This window comes from Tursiops truncatus, chromosome 12 (assembly GCF_011762595.2).
Source record: "Tursiops truncatus isolate mTurTru1 chromosome 12, mTurTru1.mat.Y, whole genome shotgun sequence".
Lineage (NCBI taxonomy): Eukaryota > Metazoa > Chordata > Mammalia > Artiodactyla > Delphinidae > Tursiops > Tursiops truncatus.
The window spans coordinates 61375507-61400306 of NC_047045.1; the positions used below are offsets into that span (position 1 = coordinate 61375507).

Consider the following 24800-nt stretch of genomic DNA (forward strand, 5'->3'; position numbering starts at 1 on the left):
ATTTGAACTGGAAAATAAACCAAAAAACTTAGCATACCTGAGCTACCAAGACAGCAGTCAGTCAATAAACAGCAGCTGGTGCAGAATATGCACTTAGTGCAAACAACTGCTGTCACTAGCAATGTATCCGTGAACAAGCAGGCACTTGTCTACCTAGGGCCAATGGCCAAGGGTAGAAGGGACAGTGGGTCTTCTTGGTTCCAGTCTCTGAATCTCAGAGATCTCAGTCAACAGGACAAGAGCATGTCAGATACATGCCTGACAGACCAGTAGCCGTGAAAACGGAAATAGGGAGACATTTAAAAATTGTTACCTTCCCTATCACCCTGTAATACAGAAACTTTTTCCCCTAAAAAAATTAATCTCATAAATAGTAGTTACAATTCTGATCAGCCAACAAAAGGAGATCTAGTTCACTCTACAAGATCTGCTATATGGTTTAAAAAGTATATTTCCACTTGAAAATTAGTTTGTTATAAAAGAAGGTAATGTAACAGTAACACTATTCAACTTCAATATGGATTAAACAAGTATTTGTGGATTCATAAGTAAAGGGACCACTTGTGTAGCATTTAATCTATCGGGAATTATTGTCAGTTCCAAACAAACACTTAGAATACAATTCACTTCTAAACTGGAGACTGCCTACACTATATAAACCTAGTTGATGAGTCATAGACTAATAGTTCAAAATTACTAAAATGTTTGATTAAGGTTCAAGACTAGAAAAACAAAATCAGCAGTTGGAGTAATTCAAACTTTAAAATCAAGCATAAAATATAACTTGTGATTTATATTATCTAAGCATCAGTAATGATACATACTGAAATCTTCAATTAAAAACAAAAACTGAAGATATCACAAGAAAGTGGTCAAGAACAATGAAGACATAGGCTGGCTTAAGCCTTCCCACCAAAACACTGGATATAAAAACATCATACACAACGAAAAAGATTGGAATGTCATTCTGAAAATAAACAAGAAACAACAAAAAAAAATATCAAATGCATAGTAAAGTAGTTGTGAGAGAAAAATATTTCTTTACTGGGAAAATATAGCTATTTTATTCTCATTAAGAAATAACATTTTATATATTTTTTCCTGCAAGAAATAACTAATAATATAAAAACAGCATCTTCTTAGGCAAAAGACCCTAAATTCCTAATTAGCAATATTCCTTGGTATTCCTAATTACTGGAAAATACAAATTAAAAATTCAAGTTGGCCAATGTTATCCTTAGCATTAGTAATTTCTTTCATTCTACTGATTTCTTTAAGGCAGCGGTTCTCAAGTAGAAGTAACTCATCAGAATCAACTGGGGACAATTTTGAAAATACACATTCCCAAGTGTCATCCCTCAGAGATTGATTTCACCATAGCTGGAGTGAAACCACAGTACCTGTGTTTTGAAAAAAACTCCCCCAGTGATTCTGACTGCTAGTTGAGGATGACTGCTTTAAGGGATGAATTACGTACTTGTTCTACTGACTAGAAAAGCTCTTATTTGGCCTGCCACTGTTGAAACTTTGTCATTATAGCACATAAAGCTGTCAGTAGCAAAGAGGAAAACTCCACATTTCATTACTTATAGTAAAAAAAAGTGAAGGAAATCTGATAAGATTATCTATTCAAGAACATGCAACCATACTTGAAAAGACTTTATATATATTTATTTTAAAGTGTTCATTTAGCACAAATGGTTTTGAAAATGTATAAAAATAATTTATGTATTAATCCATCTTTAATATGTACATGGTCCCTTAAAAGGATTTTCATTTCATTATCATGAAAAATGTACTTCAACAACCTCCACACTATTATTAAAAGTCAGAAATTTTAAGATTTTCTAATAGAAAAGTTTTAGTACTCACCTGCAGAAAAATAATGAAACTGGGAATGATTTCACTAATATTTTAAAATATAATACGGTCTCAGCTATGCTATGCCACATATCATAAGAAAAATCTTCATCACTAAACCGTAATAATCCCAAGTGGTGGCATTTTCATTTAAGAACAAAGCACAAAATTATTTTATAAAAGAAAATGTCTCATCGTAAAAACTTATAAAGCTGAATGCTTTAAACAAAAATAGCTGCGGTTTGATTTCACAATATCAAGTTTCCATAAGCACTTTGTAAACATACACCTATTGTAGGCTATCAACTTAAAGCCAATTATCACTAAAAGAAGACAGAGTTAAAAAAAATAGTTCAGTGCAAAAGTACATATCAACTGAAGTTATCAACTGACTTAAGACAATTTTAATACAAAAATCACAACTTAAATCCCATAATATAAAGTAATCCTATAAAGACTTTAAAAGAAAAAGCTCTACAACAGTTATTAAGTTTTCCTTTTGTTACTATTCTCTAGTAAAAGCTTTCTTTTGATTAGCTTTCACAGTGTCATCAGGAGATGCTGATTTGAAGTCAAATGGTGTTATTGCTATAAGAGGACTTATCTCTTTGTCCTTTACGTCTTGAACTTGTCTACTATACAGAAAAGTCTTATAGAGGTTAAGGGTGCGTCGCTTGCAGCTTTTCAATGGGTAACGAAGACACAGTGTTGCAGCAAAAGCTGAAGGTCTGGCAGCAAGGGCCTTGGTCCAAGAGACAGAAAAAGGTGGTTTCCTAGTCAGAGAGCCTTTACTGTTTTTCTTATTATCATCAGAAGAATTGGAACTTTTCCCTAATTTTGAACTTAGAACTTTAGTTCCTGCTATTGGAGCAACTGATTGGTCTACTACACGTTTTGGAACAAAATCTGGGGCTTTTATGAGGACACTAAGATCGATATTAGAATCTATTCCAGGTGACCTCATTTCACATAAACTGAGCATACAGGAATCTTTCTTAATCTGAGAGCTATCTATATCAATTGTTTCTGCAATCAAATCAGAAAGTGACAAATTCTCAACGTCTCTTGTTGGAGAAGCTTTACAAAACGCCAAAGATGACAGAGATCCTGTTAATTCTGATATTCCAGTTGAAGACTGATACCGATTTGCTAGTTGTGACAAGGGAAAGGATCCCAAACTTAGATCTGTGAAACTGGCAGATGGTTGGTTACAAAGATCAGATAAAGTAAAGCATTGGCTCGGATTGTTCTCTTTGTGCTCCTGAAACAGTTCAGCTAAGGATGGACTTTCACATTGGAAAAACTGCAAGTTGTCATTTTTTAATATGCAATTCTTGGTGCTTTGTTCAACTGAAGAAACACTTCCAACTTCAGTCATTTTACTAGCATTTAAATTACCAACAGCCATATTTTCCAATGAGCTAGTTAAGAGCAAAGGATTATTTAAACTTCCTAAACTGTTTTGTACTGGAATGTTTTGCAAATCAGGTACTGAATTATTGTGAATAAATAAAGAGTTATTAGGTGCTGTGCTCTTTATCATCAAGGATTTTAAATCTGGTATTCCTTTGAACGCAGAATCATCTTTGGAAATACATTCAGATGCATGAGGTCTTAACAAATCAGCATCTAGACGCTTTGAAAGTAGACTCTCCAGACTATCTGTGGATGATAATCTGACTGATGGCTGACTTTTACAAGAATCTCTTGGCATATCATCAATTAGGTCAGCTAGCGACAGCTCTTTTGTTAACTTACATGATTCTAGTTTCTTTTCACTTTTAGGTCTGTCAAGTTTCTTTTTTTTACGGAGTAAATAGTGACTTGGTACAACCGAAGAATTATGATATAATCCATATTTCGCTACTGGGCCAGAAAAATCAAAGGGTTTGCTACTGCAATCCAAATGGTTTGCAGATTGAGGACAAGAGCTTTGAACATTATCAGCTGAAACTTCAGAGGAAGATAATAAGACTCCTTACCTTACAAGAGCCATTAATTTTCAGATGAATAGGTTCACATATGCAGAAGACAGTCACAGCAACCAAAAGGAAACATGAAATGAGGCATTTAATTACTAAATGTTTCTTTTGATTATGGCATGAATAAAGTGACACTTGATCATTATTTAATAAAAAGCGAACATTCTAAAAAAAAAAGGATTTTACCTTCCTTTAACCATCTTAAGTGACCTTCATACTTTGTTCACTGATATATACAAAGGTAATTACCAAGTTAGTCAATGTTCTAATTTTCACAAGTTTTATAAATGTGAGGTTTTAAGATACTTAAACTATAGTCAGGATTGTCTCAAATTCAAAACGTTTAAAAAACCAATGGAAAGAACTAGGTTCATCTTCTGTATTTTTAATGTATTAAAAACATGCAAACAAATAATACCCTATAATTTCTACTGTGATCTGGGATAAACTATTAATATAGATGACACATTACAGACTCATTCTCATATTACTGGTCAGTTAAAAGTGCATCTCACCCCCCACCAAAATAAAAAAATCTTAATTTACATAAAAATGACCCTTATTTCATAGTAACAGACTGTATACAATTTCGCTATGGCAAAAATCTAGTCTTTAGGTTATGAGAAATATCAACCCAGTTAACAAATCACCATGCTCCTGACAGGCATCATACCAATTAATATAATTGGTTCCCTTCTCTTGTGGACTAAGTTCTAAATTTAACCCCAAATACTAAAATTTAAAATTAAAGATCTGGCTATGAAATGAAAGAGTAGTAGAATTATAATACTTAGGATATTTAAATAAAACTAAATTATATTCATAAAATGTTATAACCATAAAGGGATTTTTTTGACATTGTCTGGCTATTAATTTCTATCTCCTGACCCATTAAAGTTAAAAAAAAACCCAATAATTAAAAGCAAAAAGTGTTCTGTCTTGCTGTTATCTAATTTTATTTCCCTTATATTCTGTTAGTTACAAGAACAAGCAGGGAAATTAAAAAACAGGCTTTAACAGAGTGAAGGGAACGCAGCCATTGAGCTTAAAAATTCACAAACTGGAAAATCAATTGATAATAATTAAGAATTATTATAACATGCAAAATTTTCTGCCCATTTTTCTTAACAGCTCAATCAAATCAAAGCCTCTTTCAAAGCATTAACTGTAAAACTAAAAGAGAACAAGTAAAAGCATACCTTTTGCTATCTTTCCTGTAGATATTGCTCCCTCACTCTTGACCTTCAAATTCTGCATTTTATCTTGCTCCAGAACCACTGACAAAGCCTTCTGCACATCAAACTTGTTCTTCAGAACTGCTTCAATCAGTATGTCATCTGGCACAGCATCTCCAAGTACCTCTCTCATGTGATCAAGGCATGAAAAAAGACGAGCTAGAACAGACAACAATAATTAAAATCTATACTACGTGGTGTCATGAAAGAACCCTCAATCTTCAAAACTGAAAAAAGGATTTGAAACTATAGTAGGATGTTCAACTCATTTTCCCTTGGCAAAAATTACAGTGATTATATTTTTATCCACAATATACCTAGCTTCCCTTATCAGAGGAACAATTTCAATAATTAAGAAATCACTACAATAAATGTCTCCAAAGTAATACTGACTAATCCTTGAAAAAAGCGTAAATTGTATACACTAAAATCTATTTCAGTCAATGAGGATGATGAGGTCTATACTGATGAGTTTTTACGTGTGTAGAAAGGGAGGGTTAATTATGAAAATATTTCTAACGAGTTAGTGAACCCAGTTAATCACTAAGTACATTTCTTAAATTTCTTGCATTACTACCTTAACTATTATTAAGTACATTCTATTTTAGGCTAACTTCAGTTTCTACTCAGCCGACTAAAATCATCCTTAACAATGCTTTAAAAATGGGCAAGATAACTTGGCATAAAAATGCCATAAATATTAGGAAATCCAATAGGTTAAGGAAAGGATGGACATTTCTTTTCTTTTTTTTTTTTTTTTTTGGCCACATCGCACAGCATGTGGGATCTTAGTTCCCCAACCAGGGATCAAACCCGCACCCCCTACAGTGGAAGCATGGATTTCCAGCCACTGGACTGCCAGGGAAGTCCCTGGACATTCATTTTAAACACAAAAATTTAAATCTGGATGTCTAAAATATTTAAGGATTTTTATTTTCTGATGACTATGTTACTATAAAAAGTAATTACTAATAACATTCAATAATGACGTAAATTCCACGACAGCAAAGGCTTTATATCCCTAGATCCTAAAATAGTACCTGGTACCTAGGGGCCACCAAATAAAAATGCATGAATATATTAATTTATATTTGTATAGCAGTTGACAATTTTCAAAATATTAATACATATATATGCACTATACATATACACATATGTATATATATCCTTTGTAATCCTCACGGTAACTCTATGACTTAGATATATCAAATTCTAAGTCATAAAGAGGACTGAAAATCATGGCACTACTAAGTTTAGCAGTAATCAAAATATAACTCAAGCTTTCAGACTCCCTAATCCAATGAAACCAGTTCACAGAATGCACTGTACATTACATTTTTACATGCTTACATACTGAACAAGGAATCTACTCGCAATATACTTTCTTTTTAAAAAAAGAAGTATTTAATACTTTTTCCATTGCTCCCTTTTTTAATTATTAAAAATAAATTCTCAAATATTTGGGTAATTCTGCTTTGCTTGAGTCCAAAATTAATTATAGGCTAATAAGCTAAACTTGAAAAATTATACCTATTTCATAAATACATGAATTACTAAAACTGGAATACTTAGTATACTTAGTATATAGTATACTATTAGTATACTAATAGTATACTATAGTATAGTATATAGTATATATATATACTATATAGTATATACTATTAGTATAGTAATACTACTATTATTATTATTATACTATTATAATATTATACTATTATACTATTATTATACTACTAATACTACTATTATACTACTATATTAATATAGTAATACTACTTAGTATAGTAATACTAAGAATACTTAGTATATAGCTAGCATCAGGGCCTCTTCTAATTAATTATAGTAACTGTTGTCTACACATACACAAAGAGTAGACATACAGAGTCAGGCTGTCTTGGTTCATATCCTAATGCCACTTACTAGCTGGTGCAACTTCAGCCAAGTAACTTTGCGTCTCATTTTTTTCCCCTGTAAAATGAAGACAATACCTGGCCTACCTCATAAGGTTGTTATGAAGACTAAATATGCAATTACCTGAACAGCACTTAGAACAATACCCAGAAAGCAGTTAGTAGAGGTGAGCTACAATCATTATTGTTATCATGCAGTTACTCACATATGTCAGGTGGGAATGATTAACTTTCATTCTCAAACATAACTCTGAATTTCATACCTCCTTAATCATTCTGAGGCACAGCAGAGATTCTACTTTATTCCTACCCTCTCCCCCGACAATGACAACTATAACACAGTCTTTAAAAATATAATAGAAACTATCAAGGAATTTATACAGCAGCTCCTCTACAAACTTTTATCCAGATTGACAAATGTATTTGCCGAGTTGATGAATTTTTTTATTCTCTGTTGTTTCCCTTTCCGCTTTCTAATTTTGTATATTTGTGCTTCCTCCATTTTTCTTGATTTGGCTAGCAGCTGACATATATTTTACCAATTTATTCAAAGATCAGCTCTCAGATTCATATACTCCCCCCTTCCTGTTTTTAAATTGTTATAAATTTTCAATTTAAAAACATTTCTAGAACAAAGCCACACTCCACAGAAAGAGCAAATCAGCTCAGCCCTACTCATTACCAACGGATGGCATTACTGTTATACTTGGTGATTTTAGGTCTACTACATTGTTCATCAATCTATAGCTTGAGTAGTATGTTTGAAACAATGTCATATTTGAAATTTATTTATAAAAGGCAAAAACCAAAATATAATATATCTTTGTTAAAATGTTTAAGAGAACTAAAAAGAAGCAAACTCAGAACCAATGCCATTACCATTTACGAGTTCTACCTTGAAACTTAATTTACATGACTGTGACCAATCAGGACACTGTATAGTATTACTTCAGACTTAATTTTTTTTTTAATAAAAACCAGACTTTTGGAACCTAACATTTTGCAAGGAAATGAGCTTCTGTAATCTAACCATAAGCTCTACATAGAGCTTATGAAACAATAAATATTGCTAAAAGAAAACAAATCATTGAAGTTTCTCTCCTAAGGAGATTTCAATAAAAAATTCCAGTTATTAAATAACACCACACAATTTTTCAACCATACTGTTAACCATCTAGTCCTCACAAAATATAATAAAATGTAAATTTTCCTTGAAGATATAAGATATAATGGTAGTTCATACCATTACTACCCACGATCATTATTATGAAAAATAAAATTGATAATTTCCGGTAAACTGATTATTAATCATTTTCAGATAAGAAACATAGATAGACTACTTTTTACTATACCTTGATCAATTCCGCTTAGCTGATGGTTCAAAAGAGAATTGGAGGATTCTTTCAAATCTTCATAATCATATTCTTCTACAGGTTCAACAACTGAAGGTCTGTCACGTCGTGAGTAAATAAACTGAGCAGCTAGAATATACAATGATTAAAGAATGTTGTACTATAGCCATTTCCCATTAACTTTTTTCTTTAACAACAGTTAAAATAAAAATCAAAGATTCTGACCTACCACCTACAGCCATTTGCCCACATTTATAATAATGGATGAAAACAAAGACAAAACATATCACACCCAAATTCTGCTCAAATGTCCTTACTAACCTAACCATTCACTAGCCTCTTATAACTGTCTCCCTTCTTTCCTTCTATCTCATAAACACTGAGCTTACTTTCTCCACAGTTTTCAAAAATTATCTTTCCTAATCCTTGCCTGCTATTCCATCTTCTCTGAAATTGTTTCTTTGATACAAATACTTTAAACCTCATATCAAATTTGTTCATTTGCATAATTAAAAAATACCAAAAACAGACTAGATTTTCACTTTCCAAGAACTACTAATTTTGCCTGAACCCAAGAGTTGACCAAAATCATAGGCCTTAACTATTTTTTTTTTAAGATTTTTTTTTTTGATGTGGACCATTTTTAAAGCCTTTAGTGAATCTGTTACAACATTGCTTCTGTTTTATGTTTTGGTTTTTTGGCCACAGGGCATGTGGGATCTTAGCTCCCCAACCAGGAATCGAACCCACTGCATTGGAAGGCGAAGTCTTAACCACTGGACCGCCCAGGAAGTCCCCATAGGCCTTAACTTTTAAACAGTTTATACTTCAATCATACACTGAGACTGTATATTAATGTCATATACCTAACTTTGACTTTCAGACAGAAGTCTGTGCTACTCTGCAGTATTGGCAGTGTCATTACTCAATATATAACTGGGCATTATATTTTTCATTAATAGGTAGAAAGACAAAATATCAAAGTGCCAACATATGCTTGAGTATCATACACGAAATACGTGTGAGCAAAGGAGAGAATCATCATGAATGCCCAAAGTGTTCACTCTTCCACGTCAACTGGATGCCCACTGAACTCAAGTCCTGGAGAATGTGTTCAATTGCCAAGGAATAAAATTAAAGAATAAGTTTAAGAAGGATAAAAACATCAATACAGTATTCTAAAGGCAAGGTGTTATCAAGGATTTTATATTATTTAGCTTTCTGGAAGAGCACATAACATGTATGTCTATTGCTCAGAGTTCCCACATTTGACTTTTGTGCATGTTTTCAGGAAGGCACTATTCATGAAAGGGAATCTCTAACTGCATTCAAAATGTAAAGATAACACATATATAGACAATAGAAAATACTATGACTTAAGGGTAACACCTATACTCAGACGGTCATGGCGTAAGTGCTACTTATTTACAGTATAAATCAATGATGGCCTTACAGATTAGCAGGAAAGGCAAAAAAAGAAAAGGTAATGACATATTTTATAAAGCCAAATGAGTAGTACAGATGACAAGTGCTACAGAAGCATAGAAGATTAAGTAATCACTGAAGACTAGAGCAGTTATAATAAAGAAGGCAAGAACATCAGAAAAACTGAAGAAGAGGTGGAAGACATCCTGAACAAGGAGAACAGAATAAGACGAATAAAGAGCAGTTGAGAGAATTTAATCTATTCTGCTATAATGCATGTTTCCTTAACATAAACTAGTTTATATCAAATGGTCAACAGGGGAATGATGACAGTAACATTCAAGTTGCTTTGGTTTATGAGATTTTCCACCCAACACTTTGTAATGCAAATACAAAGTTCAGTAACACCAACCATAGAACATTATACTGTAATTGGAACTGTACTTTAATGCCAGATAGCCCCACATTCTTCCTTTTGGCTCCATTTGGCCATGTGTCCTGTTTTGTGCATGCTTACCGCTTGGCTCTCTAAGACCTGTGAGTATTTTGCCTTTGCAACATTACTCATTAGTTTCAACTCTTCCTTACACCTCTATCAAGCTTCTACCTTTTTGTTAAATGTAAAGTCTCATATATATTGGAATATATCTTTATTAGGAAGTTAATGTAACTTTCCAAATGTGCAAGCATTTTTATTAGATGATTACTGGTTTATTAGTATTGATACTTTACGGGCTGAGTGGTCTGTTATGATCCTATTTTTTCCCAGAGGTTTTGCTATTTTTTAGTATACAATTTTAAAGACCACAAGGTTTTTCAAAAATGTACATATTATGCTATATACATATCACTATTTTCCCTCCCTCTTGTGCAAGTAAAATACAATACTGCCATTATAAAGTCAACATAGTTAAACAGCAGGAAAAATATCCTGTTTCACAGATTTTCTAAGATGACCACTTTTTTCATATGTTAAAAATCTCAGAATGAGGGATGTCTTACAATCAAATGGCATCTTAGTATTATATAATACTTAGACTGACAGCTGATTATTTTTTAAGTGGTACGTAAAATAACAATATGTCTTACAATCCATGGCATTTTAGATACAATAAAATGTGGTAGCATTAAAAAATGTAAACCAGGCCATTTTGTGCCTGATGATTTTCAAACTACTTTCCTGGCTGTAATTAACTATTCAGTTTAGCCTAAAAGTAACAAATATACTTTCCCCAACTTTCTCTCATAGCTCTGAACTGTGAGGAAAAACCTAAGACAAATCAAAAATTAAGTGAGTGGGCTTCCCTGGTGGCGCAGTGGTTGAGAGTCCACCTGCCGATGCAGGGGACACGGGTTCGTGCCCCGGTCTGGGAAGATTCCACATGCCGCGGAGCGGCTGGGCTCGTGAGCCATGGCCACTGAGCCTGCGCGTCCGGAGCCTGTGCTCTGCAACAGGAGAGGCCACAACAGTGAGAGGCCCGCGTACCGCAAAAAAAAAAAAAAAAATTAAGTGAGAGAAGAAATCAGATACGTCCGTGAACAATTTTCACTTAGGAAATACTGACAGGGAAAAAGGAAGTTATCAAAATCCAGAATTCTACTCTACCCCCAAGAAGCTATTCTTCCTGGAGGCTTCCTACCCCCTCCCACATACAAATCCAACTCAGAAACTGTGGCCATTGTTTTAGAAGTAAATGATGGTTGGATTTGCCCAGGAGTGCAGAGGGATGGTGGGTAGGAAAATTCCCCAGGGAAAATAGTTGCTGGGGAAAAAAGAAGTAGCCAGATCTCTGAAGTTGAAATGAGAGCCAAAAGGCAACAAATATGATAAAAAAGAGTGAGAGAAAAGCAATAGAGAGAAAAGGATAAATATAAAGTGCTCTTCTTTTCTAAAAATTTAATCACAAACTTTGACAGAAATGCTTTCTGAAAAATTGGACACCCATAGTGACTTTTACAATTTAAAGCATTTTGCTAAACATAAAAATTCAGAGAATTCAAAACCTGACTCTGCAATTGCCTAATATTGCTTCCTAAACATCTTAAAATAAAAATCATGTGAGGCACTCATTAAAGATACAGCTTTCTAGGCTTCTTCCCTTGGAGGTTCTGGTTAAGTGGTGTTGGAATGGGGCAGGGAATCTCTATTTTTACAATTACTCCCAGCTGACTGGTATCATCAGGGAAGGTAGGAAAGAGCCTACAAGTCTCCCCTTTCATCTGTCCCAGATGTAGTCCACTTTGTATACTGTCATCAGTTACTTTCCTAAAACATGACCCCCTTAACTAAAAAACCTTCAATAAGCTAAAACTACACACCTAAAATTAAAAACCATCTTCCACAATTTGGCTATTTCCTTTCTGAGCCCTCTTTGTGCTGCAACTGCATTAATCATGTGAGTCTTCCCAAACATGCCTCACTTAGAGGCCACTGCTCAAGCACTGTTGTTTCCTCTCTAGGATGCCATTCTCACTCCCAAATTTACCAGTCCCAATCCCACCTCCTTCCAGAAGCCTTTCCAGACTCCTTCAGGCAGGACTACTTCTTTACCCACCATACTGTCATTTGAAGGGAACTTTTAACAAGCTTCCTTATATGTTAATTGATGCTCAATAAATTAACATGGAATGGACTGAATAAGGTTAACTACTGTTAAATTAATCATACAAGGTGGCCATGAGACTGAAGTGGCTCTAACGCCTTGGTTGCAAAGGGAAAACCAATCCAGAGTCAATCCTGCAAAGGCCTCAGGACTAAGAACAACCAATCACAGAAAGCCAACTACTCTCCCCCAAATAATGTAATGGGTTAAGCTGCAGCCAACCAAATAATTTCCTTGCTTTGCTTCATGTCTTCTCTATAAAAACCTTGCCCCAGCTCCTGTTGGTGGAGTGCTCCTAACCACTTCCAGTTTGGAGCTACCTGATTCAAACTGATATCTGCTCAAATAAACTCTTAAAAATGTTAATATGCTTCAGTTTATCTTTTACCACTTCTAATTATATTAGTTGAAACAAGATTTGTAACTGTTCAAAGTTTTATTTATAGGCTCTTTTTGCTATCACCAGCTCCCTAATGTATGTTCAATATTCAGCATCAAAGTCAATCTTTCTAAAGAAAAAAAAAAAAGCAACAACATTTAGAAATCACCTTTCCATCAAGAAAACTGTGCTTAGCAGAGTTAAAAAAATACATAATAAAATTCAGAGAAACTCCTATTAATTGATAAAGTCATTCAATTACCAGAATTCATTAGACCATGAATTCAATCATCTCTTCGATGACATTAGCTGCTTCTTTAAGAACAGAAAGTATCCTTCTAAAACTATTCATTTTTAATTGAAAATTGCTTGGAAAAATATACCACTAAAGAGGAAAAGTGTCTGATCTGATATTACTACTACTTTATACATGTTCTGGAAAATTTAAAAATCCAAAACTACATGCTTTTGTTAAAAATACCAGTTTGTCACAGAAGAAAGTCAAAACCATTTAACTATCTCATGCTTTGATAAAGTCGGTTGACTTCCTGGAGTATATACAAAAGTAACTCTCAAAGAGTCAGTCTGTCCTGAATATGAACCACAGACAAGACACATATCAAGGGCTGTGAGAGACAAGGGATAAACTATGACCTCAAGAAAGGTAGGCCATAAAAGCAAATCTCAGAAAAACACCTTCAGAATGCCTGACCTTGTGTAGTGTTAGCTCATTACTCAAGGTTAAGCATGATTTATTTAGACAAGCCTAGATAAATGAATGCATTAATCTGCAATATTAAGATGTCTTTCAGTAGTCCCTCTCCCTATGAAGGTTTCCTTGTGCAAGCCATAGTCAACCAACTTCCAAGTAGACCTTAGCTCCTGCAATTATCTCTTGAATCTGCAAATCCCCTGCTGTCACCCCTGTCCTAAACAAATGGTTCTCAAAGCAGTAGCTGTGTCCCACCCTCAAGAGTTTCTGACTACGGGGTGGGGCCCAGAATTACTTTTCGAACAAATCCTCAAGTAATGCAAATGATACATGGACCACATTCTGAGAACACAGTCCTGAAATATCCTCATCTCCTCTAGATTAGTATAATAGTCTCCTAACTACTCTTATCTACAACCACTTATGTACCACCTTCAATCCAGTCTCTATTATATGAGATTTTTTTTAAAAACTCAAATCTAATTATCACACCCACATCACCTTCTCAGTTTCATGAACATGCCATGACCTTTACTTCACTTGTAACACTAGTTAGTGCTACCAGACATTACTTTGTCACCTTGTCAACTGATGATAATGAACTGTAGGCACCCCAAAAGGTTAACCCATAGTTTTTTTAACACACTGCAAATGACAAGTGCCTGGGAGGTTCCTTGGAAAAACTGAAATTTCTTTTATCCCTAATCCCTACAAAATATGGTCTTTTTGAATCACTGAATAAGAAGCTTTAAAGGAATGCTGATTAAGCCGCCTCTCAGCTTCTAACCCAGTCTCTTTACTCTGCTCTGTGACGCTGGGGTTGAAGTCTGCAAAGCACATTTCTTCTATGACAGCTGGCTCCCTTTTAGGATGAGCCAACGGGCAGATGCTAAAGGGAGACTGGAAGGCTGGAAGAGGAACACACATGCTCCTTTCCTTTTTGTTTCTTATCTGGTCACCATCACCCCAGCAACACTTCATCTTGCAGAAATCATTTGTTCCAGTAACTGCAATTTATATCAGTTTGCAGTTTTTCCAAAACTCCCAGAACCAGCTTCAACCATGATCATACAGCCCGCTAGAATTCCCTCTTCAAAAGGCTGAAGCCCAGCTTCACAGTGTCCCTTCAGAGACACCAGCCACAGAGCATCCCCTCCCCAGGTCTCAGTCCCAGCTCTACAGTCCCTCCTCTGAACTTCAATGGCAAAGCAACAAAGCAGAACCCTCTTGTTACACATCTAGGTCCCAGCTCAAAGGAGCCCCCCACCAGATTCTAAAGGTTGGCTTCAACCTTGTCCATTGGTTCCCCTAGGAACTAGAGATGATAAATGCTTCCTAAAGTTACTACCTCCTTGATATTTTGGTTTGCATTTTTTGTCTCTAATACCTAGTTAACAACTTTTTACATTAGAATCTCTGGCAAAACAACTGGTGTAATTTCTATCTTCTAATAAAACCGTGACTGATAACAGTGTAACACTAAAGGAAGAGAAGAAAGGCTCTGATTAGTTAGGCTAAATGATTAAAGTACACATAAAGAGCTAGATGCATTACAGAGTAATAAGTTAACAGGAAAAAAGATGACAGGAAGAGTAGAGGTGCTATGACAACTTCTAGAGCACCTATGCCTTTATAAAGAAAAAGAAATTCTAAAAAGTCAGAAGGGACATAGTTGGTCTTCAGAGACTAAGAGGAGGCATAAAGCAGGTTCACAAAACAGCTCAGGAGACGATAAGTTATTAAAGACAAGGCACACTGATAGAAATTTTAATTACTATATTAAACCTTCCAACTTGTGGAAAGTGAGTTTTATGAATTATATTTATGCTGTACATAGCTATATGTAACTGTACCCACTTTTATGGCATAGTAAAATTTATCAAGGCATTTTAACCAACTGTTTATGGAGTAGGCTAAAATTTGAAGACAAACGCATTTTTAGGGAAATTAGTGAGAAAAGGTCTGGATCAAAGACACTGTCTCTCATGTACCACAATGTTCACTGCAGCACTATTTACAATCGCCAGGACATGGAAGCAACCTAACTGTCCATCAACAGATGAATGGATAAAGAAGATGTGGCACATATATACAATGGAATATTACTCAGCCATAAAAAGAAATGAAATTGAGTTATTTGTAGTGAGGTGGATGGACCCAGAGTCTGTCATACAGAGTGAAGTAAGTCAGAAAGAGAAAAACACATACTGTATGCTAACACATATATATGGCATCTAAAAAAAAAGGTTCTGAAGAACCTAGGGGCAGGGCAGGAATAAAGATGCAGACGTAGAGAATGGACTTGAGGACACAGTGAGGGAGAAGGGTAAGCTGGGACAAAGTCAGAGAGTGGTGTGGACATATATACACTACCAAACGTAAGATAGCTAGCTAGTGGGAAGCAGCCACATAGCAGCTGGGTGCTTTGTGACCACCTAGAGGGGTGGGACAGGGAGGGTGGGAGGGAGACACAAAAGAGGGAGGAAATATGGGGATATATGTATATGTATAGCTGATTCACTATGTTGTAAAGCAGAAACTAACACAGCACTGTAAAGCAATTATACTCCAATAAAGACATTAAAATATATATATAAAGACACTGTCTCTGCTGTAAAGAACATAGGAAATGTTTTTGTAATATGGTCGCAAAGAAGAAATTTTTCAGCAAATGAGACAGAAGATGCAGCTCTTATTTGGAATCCTACAGGAATTTGAACTCTAAATCACTTTGCAGTTCCATCAGAAGTTTGAATTACATGTATTTGGTTTATTTACAGTAGATAAAGTACTGTATGAAGGGAAGTCTATGCATAACACTTCAGTGTTTCTAATATTCAAGATTTTCCTGGGAATATAAAATTAACTGCTGTCTTCCTTCAGAAGTTTTAGATTTGCATTATTGACTAAATTACCATTTTAGTCAATTCAGATTAATTGCATGCTGCAAAGAATATCGGAAAACCATAGTTTTCAGAATTTTCTTCAAACTGTTTAAAGTCAAATGATGGAATCAAAATTTTAAATTCCATTTGTAAGTTAAGAAATTATTTTATATACCTTTAAAGTTCACATACAATTATCTTTCTAAAGGGTACATAATATAACAGTCTCCTGGAACATGCTTGTCCTAGAATGACAATAACATTTACTTAACATTTTTAAATACCCAAATAATGAAAATCAAATTATTTTTAAAAATTCACCTGTTGATGGTGAAATACAATAATCATCCTCTACAGACTGGCCGTAGAGATCATCATCTTCAAAATCTAAAATAAAAATACAAGAGATAAATTCACTTACAAGTTCTTTTTATATTCTTAGTTATTAATGAGGAAACATCTGAATTCTCTCCGAAATAAATTAAATTAAATTAATTAAATTGTTCATCTAAATTAAAGGAACTTAGAATGTCCACTTTTCAAAAAAAATTCTACCCAAAGTAGTTATTTACCGACTTTCTATATTTATAAAGACATACATGTTTTTAGATTTTTAAGCTAATTGAGTTTTAAGAAGTTTTTCCAAGTTTTCACGTCGTGTGATCAAAGAATAATCCCATACCCCATGTACTTGAATTGTCCTTCCAGTATTGACAAAAATCTGAAATAAGCCTTCCATCCATTTTTTCACCAGATGCCTGCTCTAAGCAAAACATCTATTTTCCATACAACTGACTAGCGCAGGGTATACAATCAGACCATGAAGGCAGTTTTTCTTCATGTAAAGCTAGGTAATGCACAAAACCCAGCTTACCCTAAACTCCCCTCTGCTCTAGCTAATTGGCCTTTTTTCAAACTGACTACAATATGCTCTTTGCCCAGATTTTCCTACCGCTGTTTCCTTCTCCTAGTTAAGGTTCCAACTCAAATGTCATCTATTTCAGAAGTCTTCCCTGACCACTCCGGGTAAAGCAGCAAGCCCTGCCTGCCACTTTTATTCTCTAGCACACTCCTCTAACTGAATGTCTTCAAAGCACCATACCTGGTTCACTCCATTGACTATAAGCTCCTTCAGGGCAAGACTGTCTAGACAACTACCTGACACATGCTTGGCATAAATTAATACTTGTTTTATTATAAATTAATGAATCAATCTATAAAACCCCACAAAGAACATAAACATGTTTACATAAGTGTATTTATTCATTCAACAAACACTAACACTATGCCAGGGGCTATCAGAGACATTTGGGGTACAAGACTGAGTGGCAGGCACATTCCCAGATCTCTACAAACCTAAAATCTAACAAGGGAAGACAGACGAGAAAACGAGCAATTATAAAACGATATTACGACTGTTTGAGACATAAGAATACAGAATGATCTGGGAACACACATAGGAACAACAAAAACAGAATTGGGAGTGGGGTGGCTAGGGAAAGATCCCCAGGAATATCATATTTTAAACCAATTCTAAAGGATAGTTAGCTAATTTCTGAGGGTATTCATGTAGCAGCAGCAGCAACAGCATGTTCAAAGGCTGAGACCAAATATTTATGGCAAAGAAAAATTACATAAATGCTACTATTGGATGAAAATGTGTACATTTTTACACATTCAATAAATTATTAGATCACAATCCCGACTTAATAAAAAATATTAGCAAATAAATGAGAAGCCATTCACAAAAAAATATATTTGGATATTAAAGACAAGAATCTTTTTATACTGGGTCAGTTTTTCACTACTGAAATGAACCCTAAAAGTGTTAGAGTATCAGAAGATAAAGAGAATTCTTTCCTGGGATTTTTGTCAAGTGGTTCTTTTCCTCAACAATATTTTGGAGTATTTGCTGCACATAAAGCATTGTACTGGCTAATGGAGTAAATATAAAAATAAAGTATGGGCTTTGCCTTCCTGGGACTTTTATTAATTAGTAGGTGAGGCAGTCTTGTAAACTACTACCCATATTACAGAGAAGAACACAATGAGAGTTAAGGAGAGGAGCCAATAGATTTTGGAGCATAAAAATCTCTGTAATGAAAAAAAAATCTCTGTAGTGAAGTTATATTACTTTTGAGAATTTTTAAATTATTATCTGAGAGAAGGGAAAGCTTAACTGAGAAGAGAAAAAAACTGGACACTTAAAATAAGTAGAACTTTCACAAGCAAGAAAAGGGGATGGACCTCCAATGCTATAGGAACAGCTTGGTTATGATGTCATCAACTGTTCCAAAGAAATCTGAACACCTGATGTGGGGTGGCTAAGGTGAGAAGATACTTAGCACTCACTCCCTCAAGCCAAGCACCTCTCCTTCAGGATACCTTCCTTCACATACGAGTTCTGCTTAAAGTCCTCCGACTCATTCTGAACAGTTGTTCTCACTTAAGTAGCTCCCATAGCACTTCATAATCATCCGTTACTTGTGTATCTCCCTCTTTAAACTCCCTCAAACATCTTGCTGTTGGTCCCCAAAGCTCAAACAGTACTCCAAGCACTCACTGTTGATTGAGGACATGATAAATATCTATTAAAGAAATGCGTAAGTAGTAATTAGACCTATTCGTGTCTTTTACAGCATATTTGCAAAAATATCTCCCAAGCTAAAGTCATTTCTCAGGTAACAGTGGTCCACAGGCAATACTTAACATCCACCGCAATACTGAAAAAGAATTCCATTCTGAAGTGACCACCAGGAACCTAACACGTGCCAGGCTAACTGGATCACTGCCTTCAAATGCAGCAAAGGGTATTAGCTGCCCTCCGCTATGATTAGAGCATACTGATGTTCTAGAATAATCTGCTGGGAATGCTAATAACCACCACCAATATACTAAGCACACTGCATGCCCTGTACTCAACAAAGTGATAGATCTTTATTCATTTGCACTCCTTCATACTTGTTTACAGTTTTAGTTTGTGTGATGCTTGGTGATGCCTACAAGTATCCACTGTATAGAAATTAAACTTCTGGACAACATTCATATTTTTTTATTTCACTTTTAAAATCAGTAAGTCCTTTTAGAAGCCCCCTTTCTTCTAATACTACTTTTTTTTCCCAAAAAGTACATTTATATTCAGCATGACCAACCAAGAACTGAGTACACACCTCAAGATCATCTGATCAACTTACTCTTTGGGCCTTTTTAATATGTATTTTTTTCTACCATCTCCTAAGTTTCCAATTTAACTTGAAAAGCATACAAAATAAGTTAGTCAGCTAATTCAAGGCAGGTTCTGCACTAAGTGTGTAGGAACAAACACACAAGATTTACCCTTTAAATCTAACAGTTACAGCAGAACGGCTGAATGTAAGCATTAGGTCAATCCTTGTTTTACAAATAAGAAAGTTTCATGGGCCTGTTTGAAAGGAGGGTCGGGGAGAGAAGCTCGAAGTAGGAAAGTGTGTAGCCGACCTGGGGGGAAACAATGGGAGAGGTAATAATGCTTACGTGGGTAACTATCACCGGATCCCAACCTTTTCAAAAGTCCTTCCCATATGAGGCCCTGCAGCATCTCCCCTACCCTAAATAAAACCAATCCCAGAAGGAAAAAAACACTACTTAAAACAACGCCATTCGGTGGAGCTCAGGCGTCCTGTAATTTTCTCCAAATGAGCCTCCTCTGAACGCCAACCTGGCACCACTGACGAGAAACTAACATATGGAAGTGAGTGCCAACCGGCTGCTATCCCGGCTGGAACGATAAAAATGACGGCCCGGCATAACCCTGCCACCTACCTTCATCGTAGTTATAGCCTCGGACATTCCGATGCCTGGCCATGACGGCGGAGAGGGCGTTCGCCACAGCCGCTTACAAACTACCAGCTCAAATACTGACAAGGCGCCAACTGCGGCCTGCCGATTACCTATACGCCATCTTGGCTTCCGGCAGGCCTCAGCGCTGAGCGCCTGCGCACGCACGACGTCTTATCAGAGTACGGCAACCTCTCAGGGTCATTCCCCTCTCTGAGAACGCATGCGCACTCATGCTCACGGGAGGGGTGCGTTTCGGCGAGGCCGCGCCCATAGATAAATTGACTGACGGGGCTTTCGCCGGAGACGAATTACACCGCTTATAATTTGTTAGTATGGACTTAATATTTCGAGTCGGGATCCTTGACCTACGCCGGCGTTCCAGATTATTTTCCAAATTTGGTTTCTGATAATCTAGTGAAAAAGCTGACTGTGTGCTCAGTAAGAGCACGAACCTTGTCTTACGCAGCTTTCATCTTTGCGGCCTACTTAGGCGCTAATGGGCATTAACAAACTTGTATACGTTTGGTGTAAGAATTAGTCCAAGTTTTAAAGGCGAAAAAAAGACTCTTCACAAACGGGTATATTTTCATTGAGAACCTGGCTACAATAGGTCACCATGCATTTGTGTATGCAATTCGTGGTTTCATGTATGTGCTCCATCCTGCATTAATACCTCTAGTAAACACCTGTCTGCCCTTAGCCATGTAAATGATTATCATCAGATCATAGAGGATTCAGTGAACACTCATTCAACACAGTAACATGCTAAGATTACTAAATATAGCTTCTTAGATACTGGCCTTAAATGGTGATGAATGTTGTTAATGAATAAACCTATACCTATTATTAAGCATCATTTCTTAGGTCACAAAGTGAATGATGCTATGTAAAAAATCAACCTCCTCATTTTACTGAAGAAACTACACTTTAGTTTTACTTTTATATTTTTGAAGTGGTGATATATCAAATTCTAGAAATAAAAGCTTACTTAGCTTTTTATTATCCATAATGGAAAAAAATAATGATACAAATTCAACTCATATTTGTAAGTGGCTTGAATGGTAACTTACACATGTGTTTGAATGTGTCTAACCACCAAATGTTTGTTTTTAACTATCATTGCTGTTCAATGTAACTCCAAGACAAAATTTTACACAAAAATAGTTGCTAATTTCATATGGCTTAAGTGTTTACACTTTTAGGTAATGTTTATGTTGTAGCCTGTTTCTTCGTCTGTAAAATGGCGATAGTAATAGTGTGTAACGTACAGAGTTGTGAATAATTATCCTTGTAGAAGGATTTCACACAGACAAGACAAAGGTTTGGGCTATGGGTTGTAAATTGTGACTAGGATAAGTATTCTGGGGGCAAGGGAGGGGCAGCAAAACTAGTGGAAGATAAGGGATGTTTCAGTAAGTTTGTACAAACCCATTTCAGCATCAATTCCTAGTTTCTGTTGATAAGGATGGTATCTTATCTGTCTTCTGGTATAGGAAGGACAGTTTTCTCATAGGAAATTTTATGACCTGCTTTTAGGTGGAAAGGAAAAGTCCTGAGAGCCCTTCTTGATGTTTCTCAAGTTACTTCAATTCAAAATAATCAATATACCAAAGCATATTTTAGGGTGACATGCCCTGAACTCCTTCAGTACTCAGTAAATTCTAGTTCTCTACCCCACTAATTGGAAAGCTTTATGTTTGTTTCTCTAGCACCCTAATGTCTGGCACTTTGAATGTTTGCTAAATAAATTAATGGATTTGAAAAGATAGATATATAATAGATATAATATCTTGCTATGAGATATTTAACAAATACCACAAACAACTATACAACTAATTCATCTTAATATCAATTTTTTAAAAAAATTATAAGTGAAAGTAGCATAACTACCTTATAAAGTTTTTAACACCTTTATTGAAGAATCATTGACAAGGAATAGACTGCACATATTTAAAATATACAATTTGATGAGCTTTGACATACATATTCACCAGCGAAACCATCAACCCAACCGAGATAATGAACTTACCCAAATCTGCAAAATTTCCTCAAGTATCTTTATTATCTCTCCCTCCTGCACCTCGCTGCCTCCTCACCCTGGCCTTAGGCAAAAACTGATTACCTTTCTGTCGCTATAGATATAGGATGTATTTTATAAAATTTTATGTAGAGGAAGTCATGTAATATGTATTATTTTCTTCTCTGGCTTCATTCACTCAGCATAGTAATTTTGAGATTCATCCATGTAGGTGCTTGAATCATGTACAACTCTTTGTATGGACATAAACTTATTAATCCTGGGTCAATACCTAGGAGCAGAATGGTTGGATTATCAATATGATGTTATCTTTAGTTTTTTTTGTTGGTTTTTTTTTTTGCGGTACGCGGGCCTCTCACTGTTGTGGCCTCTCCCGTTGTGGAGCACAGGCTCCGGACGCGCAGGCTCAGCGGCCATGGCTCACGGGCCCAGCCGCTCCGCGGCATGTGGGATCCTCCCGGACTGGGGCATGAACCTGTGTCCCCTGCATCGGCAGGCGGACTCTCAACCACTGCGCCACCAGGGAAACCCCTATCTTTAGTTTTTTGAGAAACTGCCAAACTGTTTTCCAAAGTGGTTGCAATATTTTACATTCCTACCAGCAACATAGTTCCATTTTCTTCACAACCTTGCCAGCAGTTGGTATGGTCTAAAGATGTTATGTGTGTTTGACATTTCTGTATCCTCTTTGGTAAAGTGTCTGTTTGAATCTTTTTTCAATTTTTAATGTCAATATTAATTTTACTTTGGAGCGTTCTTTTTATATTCTGGATACAATTTCTTTGATATATAATTTGGACATACCTCTTTCAATTTGTAACTGGCCTTTTCATTCTCTTAATAGTGTCTTTCAAATAGGAGAAGTTAGTTTTGAGGAAGTTCAATTTATCAATTTTTTTTAATAATGGATTGTGCTATTGATTTCATACATAAGAAACCTTTGCTTAACCCAAGGTTACAAAAAATTTCTCCTATTTTTAAATTAGTGTTAGGTTCTACATTTAGATTTATGATCTGTTTTCAGTTGATTTTTGTATATAATGTAAGGTTTGGATCAAAGATTGTTTTTTTATATGTATTTTCAATGGTTCCAGCACCATTGTTGAAAAGAAGGTCCTTTCTCCACTGAATTACATCTGCTATTTATCAAAAATCTGTTATTCATATATGTGTGGTCTATTTCTGGACTCTCCATTATGTTCCATTGATCTACTGATCTTTTGATCTAGCTTGACACCAATACCATGCTGTCATGATTATTGTAGCTTCAAAAATCTTAAAATCAGGTAATGTTAATCCTCCAAATTTCATCTTCTTTTTCAAAATTCTCTTAGCTATTTTAGGTCCCTGGCATTTCCATATGAATTTTAAAATGAGGTTATCAATTACTACAGATATTCTGGCTGGGACTCTAATATTTTGTTGAATCTATAGATCAATTTGGGGAAAATTGACGTTTTAAACATGCAGTCTTTCAACACATGCACATCATATGTCTAATTTCTTTCAGTAATGCTTTCTGGTTTTCAATGACTTGTTTGCACAACTTTTGAAGATTTAATTCTAATTATTCCATAATATTTTTATTCTGTTGTGAATAATACATTTTTAATATCAAGGTAAATATATATAATTAAACTATTAAAATTATTAAGTTGTTTCGCACCATCAATACCCACAAAATATATATAAGAAAAAACAGTAGGAAAATAAAAATTAAAAATAAATTAGCTATATTAGCATAAAAAATATCAAATACCTAGGATGAATATAGGAAAAATGGGTAAGCCCTAAACTGAAACTAGAAAACATTGCTGAGAAAAATAAAATAACATTAAATGGAAAAATATACAATGTCCATGGATTGGAAGAGTCACTAGTATTATGTTAAATGGAAGACAGGTCAATTCCTCCCAAGTTAATCTATATTTGATATTATCCTAGTCAAATCCTACAAGTTTTTTGATGGATATTGACATATTCTGTAATAAAAATGGAGCTGCAAAGATCCTAGAATAGCCAAGACAATCTCAGAAAAGAATCAAGTTGGAAGACTTACACTATCACTAAGACTTGCTTTAATGCCATAGTAAGTACAACAGTGTGATACTGATAAGGATAGACAAATATACTATTGAAACACTGTGAAGAAAGAAATCATCACGTGTGATCATCTAATTTACAACTGAGATACCACTGCAGTTTAGAAAGGAAGAGGATAGTCTTGTCAATAAGTTGTTTCATCACAACTGTAGAAAAAAAAAACAAACATAAGAGAATATCTTTAGAGCATGAAGGGGGGCAAAGATTTTTAATCAGGGCACAGAAAGCACTAACCATAAATGATTCATAAAGTGAACTTTATTAAAATTAAGAACTTCTGTTCATCAAAAGACAACATTCAGAAAGTAAAAAGGCAAGTTGCAGACTAGGAGAAAATACTTGCAGCAAATATATCTCACAAAGAACTCGTATCTATAATATACAAAGAAGCCTATGCACCCCCCCCCAAAACCCCAACAATTTAAAAATGAGTAGGAGTCCCAAAGAGGCACTTCACAAAAAAATAATATCTGTAATGGGCATTGAGCATCCTCAAC

General features: G+C 35.2%; 1 protein-coding gene across 5 annotated transcripts in view; it reads right to left on the reverse strand.

Moving 5' to 3' along the window:
• HBS1L (HBS1 like translational GTPase) overlaps positions 1–20324 on the reverse strand; it is an 81786-nt gene extending 61462 nt beyond the window's left edge. Inside the window, exons 1-5 of one of the 5 annotated variants that reach the window (XM_019951741.3) lie at positions 20145–20324; positions 16665–16730; positions 8340–8468; positions 5042–5236; positions 1655–3837 (exon numbers count right to left, since the gene is read on the reverse strand). In XM_019951741.3, coding sequence (XP_019807300.1) covers positions 2366–3837; positions 5042–5236; positions 8340–8468; positions 16665–16730; positions 20145–20187 — 1905 coding nt within the window. In that variant the 5' untranslated portion in view covers positions 20188–20324 and the 3' untranslated portion in view covers positions 1655–2365. Of the gene's footprint in view, positions 1–1654; positions 3838–5041; positions 5237–8339; positions 8469–16664; positions 16731–20144 lie in introns of those variants that run through there. The other 4 variants (XM_019951738.3, XM_019951740.3, XM_019951742.3 and 1 more) reach the window with 4 other exon arrangements.
• Between the last annotated feature and the right edge of the window lie 4476 nt (positions 20325–24800).